Raw genomic sequence first — 7,718 nt, 5'->3', positions numbered from 1 at the left:
GCCCCGCCAAACCTGGTTTCTTTCTAGCCGTTGTGTTTGTAAAGCAGGACCCTGCGTTTTTGACAAACCGGTCTGGTACAGTGAAAGGGAAAGCGCTCCCAATTACCTTGCATTACCAACGACCGCGGCACAGTTTCTGTAGCTAGCTGCTATTCAAATGAAGAAAACACAGGCTTCAACGTAGCGTTMCAGCTGATGGAGCCACCAACAAAAGAACTAGACTAGACCGTGCAAATACTGTGATAACCTAAAATCTAAATCCACGTGCAGGATATTTGAACATAGAAATTGCTAAACTTGGACTAAACTAGAATATTTCCATGTAAAAAAAAAAATTAAGACTTGAATGTTATTGTGTTTATATAAGCCAGAGCTAGGTTCATGGTTACCAACGTCCGATTGATTTATTGTCCTTACGTACTATCACAGTGTCTGTAAGGTGTTCTCTATGGAAGGACGGCAGAAAAGATAGGCTACATAAAACACCTAAAGCTTTGGATTGATTCCCTCCTACTCCCCATTTCACACTGACCTCTCTCAGAAAACCACACCAATTCCTACAACGTAACAATTACTTTGACCTTTGACCTACAGGATTCACAGAATACTGGGCTSTGTTCAGTAGGCACAAAATGGAAGAAAAAGGAGAGGGACTATCTAATGCTCATTTGACGTTTTCTGTTACAAAATGCTTTGAAAACGTCTTATTACGGTGTGCCCTTACGAACACGACCATGGACTACATTGATCTACCTCAACTGCCACTTCTTAATGGCACAGTGTTCCTTAACTCATAAAGGACACCAACTTTCATCAGGTTATTAAACTGCCTCCACTGCAGGCAAGAAGCACTATGTAAATGGATTCAAGTGCCCCTCAGCCCTGTCAGACGACAGGCTCRAAACCTTCAGCCAGCCCAGTCCTAAACTGGAGAGAGCAAGGCGTGCCTGTACGCATGGCTGCAGCTCACTCTTATCCCCGTCCCCCAAAACCCTGGACAACGATGGAACCGGTTCTTACAAAGCCCTCAATGCCTCTGAGCAGTACCAATATAACTGAACGAATGCCCTGGGTTTTCCAACAGAGAAAATGTGTCACGGTTTATTAMTCTGTCGTGCTGAAAACATTGTGTGTGTATTAGTGTTTATGAAAAACAGTTGATCGGTCTTTTCTCGCATTTGGGAGCGTTTATAACATTCCAGACGAGTACGAGTGTTTTTTCTGGCACCGAAAGGTCATTACAACMCGAACAGTGAAATACTACTGCCTGACCTTCAAACACTCTGAGCAACACTCACTCGCCAATAGACAGGGAGCATAATTCAAAACCAGCCAATCACAAGCCTTGAGTGTGACGAGACGGCATGTTCTGATCTGAAAGAGAATGGCAATGGTGACTGTATTCCTATGTAAGMGAAAGTGGGTGACTGTTAGGCAGGTACTATAAAGACTAGAAAAGGTACCTTTACCACAGACTTACAAGACCACTGTGGCTCTGTAAAATTGACCATCTTCAAACACAAGGGCAGAGTCAGTCAATGCTTTGAACTAGGGCTGAAACGACGCCATTTTGATATTGAATGAGTTGAACGAGTCTCCTCCGGCAGCATATTCTAACAGTGTTTCGGTAGTCGGTACTGTGAGTGGCTCATTCTTCACATTTCTTCACACGTGGAAATCCCCCACCCACCCTGCCTGCTTTCCTACGAGGCAGAGGAAATAAAAGGATTAGTCTACTACAGTACATTACTGTACTACACTATTACAGTACAACTTTACTATAGTACATTACTGTACTACTCGGCCTACAGTACATTACTGTACTACACTATTACAGTACAACTTTACTACAGTACAACTTTACTACAGTACATTACTGTACTACACTATTACAGTACAACTTTACTACAGTACATTACTGTACTACTCGGCCTACAGTACATTACTGTACTAGACTACAGTATTACAGTACAACCTTACTACAGTGCTACACTACAGTACATTACTGTACTACACTGCAGTACAACTTTACTACAGTACATTACAACTAGACCTACACTACTTTACTACAGTACATTACTGTCCTAGTAGACCTACACTACAGTACAACTTTACTACAGTACATTACTGTACTACCAGGCCTACACTACAACTATACTACAGTACAACTATACTATAGTACTCCACAAAATCAGCACTGAAAACCAAGGGTCTTCTTGTATAATAAGCCTTATAACCCTCAAAACCATAGCCTAGCACATATTGTGGTCCTCTGAAGCTCATTTGGTTGAACATAGTGCTTGCAARGCCAGGATAGTGGGTTCGATTCCCGGGACCACCCGTACATCAAAAAATGTATGCACGCATGACTAAGTCGTGTTGGATAAAAGCATCTGCTAAATGACACATTATGTATTATTATCATCATCATTAACTAGGCATAAATAAAAGGATAGTGGGGAAATTCAACACTCCGTATGGAAATGCATGAAGAGAAAACCATATTGTTTCCTTAGAAACAGACAGCCATGCATAAATCACACGGTGATGAAACATATGTGGGCTGTCAACTGAACACCCGTGTCAAAGCTAACCAAGTGCAGGTCTTTTGTTGTTTAAATTAACTTTATAAAATGGAACCTGCTTAGTCGCTTACTCCCCACAAAAAAGTAGGCTTGCCGTGGCTACGTCCCATGTTTCCTCTACACAGACAAACACATGGAGGGATTCCTCATTCAAAAAATGCAAAATGGCCGACACCTCATGCTGTACAACATTATACAGCTACGAACGACTTCCGCAGGAATGGAATCCCTCCCCAAGCATGCATGTGCAGAGGCAAAACCATTTCAACTTCATGTAATAATAAMAAGAAGAAAACTAAATCAACCAGACAGACACGATTCTGCTTTTGTTGATTTATTTACAGATGAAATGTAGAAGTGGGGCCTAGGATTTAAGGATGGCTAACTGGCCTTCAAAAAGGAAGTAATTTCTATGGTAAATCAAATAACTAGAATAAAATGGTGTGATTAAAGTGTATTATCTGATCATAGAAAAGCAGTATTTTCTTTACGGGGGGGTGCCTGTCGAGTCATTATTCCAACTTTAAAATATTCCCCACGCAGGTAGTGTCCCAAATGGCTCCTTATCCTCTACCTCGTGCGTACGGGCCGCGATCGTACGGGCCGCGATCGTACGGGCCGTGATCGTACGGGCCGTGATCAAAAGTAATGTACTACATAAGAAACGGTGCCATTTGAGAAGACATAGCGCTCAGACGATTAACTGTCTGACTACAGCCTCCTCCTCCCAGCATTCTACATCTGATTACTCAGATTACCGCCAATTATGAAGTGGGTGTCTCTCTCTCACACACACTCTACTCCCAAGCCATAAGACCGCTAAATAGTTAGTCCGGGTAGCTATTTGGTTAACTATTTAACTATCTGCATTGATCCTTTTTGCACTAACTCTTGACTCGCTCCTGCTACTGTTTATTATCTATCCTGTTGCCTAGTCACTTTACCTCTACATATATGTACATATCTACCACAATTACCTCATAATCCTGCACATSAACTCGGTACTGGTACCCCATGTATAAAGCCAAGTTATTACTCATTGTGTATTTATTCCTTGTGTTATTATTTTTTMATTATTTCTCTCTGCATTGTTGGGAAGGGCCCGTAAGTGAGCATTTCACTGTTAGTCTACACCTGTTCTCCACAAAGCATGTGACAATTACAATGTGATTTGACACACACAGGAGAGGACTTAATGGCCATTACATGGGCAGTAGGACTGCACAGGATTTGTCTCTAACCGTATTGCCAGTGTTTTTCTTAACTGCCTGCATTTTGAGTKATTAGGTGGTTGTAGGTGGGTGTACACCTATTCTGACAACACTCAGGCAGCCAATCATTATTACTACATTGGGAACAGAGCCTTAAACAAATGTACCTTCACAAACACTGAAATTATGACAAGGCATTATGTGAAGTCTCAGAAAATACAATGTTGCACTGACTGGTCAATGTCCTACTGTAAAAGACATAATGTCAATGAGAAAAAATGTGTCAATCCACTTCAGCTTCTAGAATCCCCAGGAGTATTGTGTAGAATCCCCAGGAGTATTGTCTAGAATCCCCAGGAGTATTGTCTAGAATCCCCAGGAGTATTGTCTAGAATCCCCAGGAGTATTGTCTAGAACGGCAGGTAGCCTAGTGGTTAGAGCAGTGGGCCAGTAACCAAAAGGTTGCTAAATCAAATCCCCAAGCTGACAAGGAAAYATTCTGTCGTTCTGCCCCACAACAAGGCAGTTAACCCACTGTTCCTAGGCAGTCATAGTAAATAAGAATTTGTTCTTAACCGACTTGCCTAGTTAAATAAAGGTTACATTTWWAAAAAGAAAATTGTCTAGAATCCCCAGGAGTAATTGTTCAGCAGAATCTAACTCATACTAAATTTGAAAGACAGTATTAAATATATCACTAAGAATTTATGATTTACATGTACATGCAGAATATGGGGGAAACAAAGTAATCATGCTTAGATCAKTCTGACCGTAGCATCTTTCACTAGAAAGCCTAACCACCGTGTTCACTATGCAGTGACGTCGAGCGTGTCAAACCAGTAGCGCGCGGGTGTAAACACTGCACTTCACTGGATGGCAATGCACGTGGAGCAACGCATCCTAAGCGTAAACAAATGCATCATACAATCACATGCCGCATGAATATCAAAGGCAATGAAACATTAGTAAAGATCCCAGATGTTTTTGCAAACATGATTCCGCCGKGTTTTCAACATATCTAAGACTATTACCGGGTAATTATATAAAATATGCCCACCTATCCAAAATATCAAAGAAAATAAAACAGAAAAAAATCTAATTGGTAATTGGATCTGAATGAGGTTCTAATGAGTCGACATTTTCTATTTCCTTCCCGACACTAAATATCTGGAAAAAAGACCAGGAAGTATACGCCATTTCTCAGCTCTCTAGCTCAAGTGTTTGCGATTGTATTTTAAATAGGCCAACTGAAAACGTTGCAACAATGTATCCAACAGTAGATAAAGCATGAATGGGGACAGCAGCAGCAAATTAATATCACTGGCAGAGTGCGTCCTCTTGGTTCTTGCGCAAGAACTGTTGGCGAATTCCCTTCAAAACAGGAAGCTCCGGTATTAAGTATAACGTTAGCAGCCTGACACCTAATCCTGCAACGTAAACAAACAACTGTTACGATGGCCATAGGTGAGACATCTACCTGTTTGCCCCGATAGAATAACCGTTGTTGTCCGGGGTTTACATTGAAGATCTCTTGGATTTTCAGCCTCAGAGACTCAATTTTGGTCAGCCTGGAAAGATCCTCAATGGTTCGTGTCTCCTTTCCGTCTATGGTCCGAATTTGAATCCACATTGTTCCACCGCCCGATAGCCACCAAAAAGGTTACAGAAATCTAATCAGAACAAATACAGGGGCTTGGGGGGAAAGGGGAATAACAGTGAAAACGTTCAGCACTCCATAGCCTTTTCCTCTGCAGGGGAGAATGATTCTTGCAGGAGGTGTCGCTCACATGGGTCACCGCGCCAAGCAAATCTCGCGAAATAAAATTCAGTACAATTTGCCGTTAAAGACGCAGGGTCCCTTTTTTGTATTTTCCACTAGATAGCGCAGACAAAATCAAAATTGGAAATATGTCGCAAAAAAAATATGAAAACAAAACATTTGCTTTTTGGTCTTAATTTAACTTTAGGGTTAAGCATAAAGTTAGCATTGTGGTTAAGGTAAGGTTTAGAATTACATTTTAAGATGAATTGTAAAAATGGGCGGGGTTTATGACTTTATGAACGGTGTAACTAGTGAAGACCCTTTTTTTGTGGGCATGCAAATACAGGAAACCAGCCAACGGATGTCAGTATATCCAGAGATACTCCATTGGAATCGTATTAACGCCTATTGTGTAAATTGCCCATGCGTCGTCAATGGGCCGCACGGTGCATTCTGGGCGATTCTTGTACAAGGAAAGCTCTCCTTCAAGTGGGGAATGGGAGTCAATAGCATAGGTGTATAAAGATGGCTAATAGCTAAGGTGTGTAAAGATGGCTACCCCCATGTACTTACCTAAAATGCCTTGTTTTCTAAATTCGCCCTATTGTACAGTGCTCTCCGTTATCCTTTTGTATCAGCAAAGCACAGTATATTAAAAAGTAGATTGTGCTGATTTACTGGCACATTTTGTTCAAGTTGGGAGCCATAGTTTAAGAACTGCGGGTAGTGCTGAAAACAATGACGTCATATCTGAATTCCTCCACCCCCCCAAAAAAATATGTTTTATCTGAATTCCTCCATCTTTACGCACCGTAGTTTAAAAAAAACATTAGCAAGAATTTCATGAAGTACAACATTGCAAATCTTTTCTGAAATGTGAAATAATTAACTTGTTCTCTGTAATGTCATATAGCTTTGGAATCGGGACATTACACACTTGAGGAAAATAGTTAGGTTTCTCAACTTTTAGAACAGATGGCGTGACGATTAGTTTAGCAACAAAGTAACAACGTGAGCACAATTGGTCGACAGTCTGCTGGGAGGGGCGTTATACGTTTCTCCATMAATTGTCCAATGGGATTCCTATCTCCTTTCTCTAAAAACTCTGGTATATCTCACCTTTTTTTAGAATGTGCAATGTACACAGTGGTCATTGTCAAATTAAGTCATCGATATTGAATGTCTAACTTCAATGTCAAATTAAAGCCTACACCGACTTGCATTGTAAAGAGCTGGGTTGATACATACAACTAGACAGTTATAAAAATMTAAAAAATATAGCTACAAAAATATTTGTCTAAATCAAATTGTCACATGCTTTCTATACGGGAGTAGACCAACAGTGAAATGCTTACAGGCCCTTCCAACAATTCAGAGAGAAAAATAAAATAAATAAATACACAATGAGTAACAATAACTTGGCTATACACACAGGGTACCAGTACAGAATCGATGTGCATGGGGTACGAGGTAATTGAGGTAGATATGTACATATAGGTATGGGTAAAGTGACTAAGCAACAGGCTAGATAAGCAGTAGCAGCAGTGTGATSAGTCAAAAGAGTTTGTTCAAAAGGGGTCAATGCAGATAGTTACTAGTTACTGTAGCTACCTGGACTAACTAGTAACTAGTCATAATGTGGCTAATAGACTAGAGTATCTACAGTGCATTCGGAAAGTATTTAGACTCCTTGCCTTTTCCACATTTTGTTACGTTACAGCCTTAATCTAAAATTGATTAAATTAACTTTTTTTCTCCTCGATCTTCCCCTAATACCCCATAATGACAAAGTGAAAACAGGCTTTTAGAAATGTTAGCAAATTTATTTAAAAAATAAAAAATAAAATAAAAACCTTATTTACATAAGTATTCAGACTCTTTGTTATGAGGCACGAAAATGAGCTAAGGTGCATCCTGTTTTCATTGATCAACCTTGAGATGTTTCTACGACTTGATTGGAGTCCAGCTGTGGTAAATTCAATTGATTGGACATGATTTGGAAAGGCACACACCTGCCTTTATAAGGTCCCAGAGTTGACAGTGGCTGTCAGAGCAAAAACCAAGCCATGAGGTTGAAGGAATTGTCCGTAGAGCTCCGAGACAGGATTGTGTGGAGGCACAGATCTGAGGAAGGGTACCAAAACATTGCTGCAGCATTGA

At 40.5% G+C, this 7,718-nt stretch overlaps 1 protein-coding gene across 5 annotated transcripts in view; it reads right to left on the bottom strand.

Annotated features, from left to right (window-relative positions):
- The window catches only part of LOC111980866 (E3 ubiquitin-protein ligase UHRF2), a 43,593-nt gene extending 37,328 nt beyond the window's left edge, over positions 1 to 6,265 (bottom strand). For 4 of the 5 annotated variants that reach the window (XR_011481819.1, XM_024011898.2, XM_024011899.2 and 1 more), the window contains exon 1: positions 5,274 to 5,650. Coding sequence is in view for 3 of the 5 variants with exons in the window: in XM_024011898.2 (XP_023867666.1) it covers positions 5,274 to 5,426 (153 nt within the window). In the remaining 2 variants the exon portion in view is untranslated. Of the gene's footprint in view, positions 1 to 5,273; positions 5,651 to 6,131 lie in introns of those variants that run through there. The other variant, XM_024011901.2, reaches the window with a different exon arrangement.
- Between the last annotated feature and the right edge of the window lie 1,453 nt (positions 6,266 to 7,718).

This window comes from Salvelinus sp. IW2-2015, linkage group LG20 (genome assembly GCF_002910315.2).
Source record: "Salvelinus sp. IW2-2015 linkage group LG20, ASM291031v2, whole genome shotgun sequence".
NCBI lineage: Eukaryota > Metazoa > Chordata > Actinopteri > Salmoniformes > Salmonidae > Salvelinus > Salvelinus sp. IW2-2015.
This window is presented reverse-complemented; position numbering and strand designations above follow the sequence as displayed.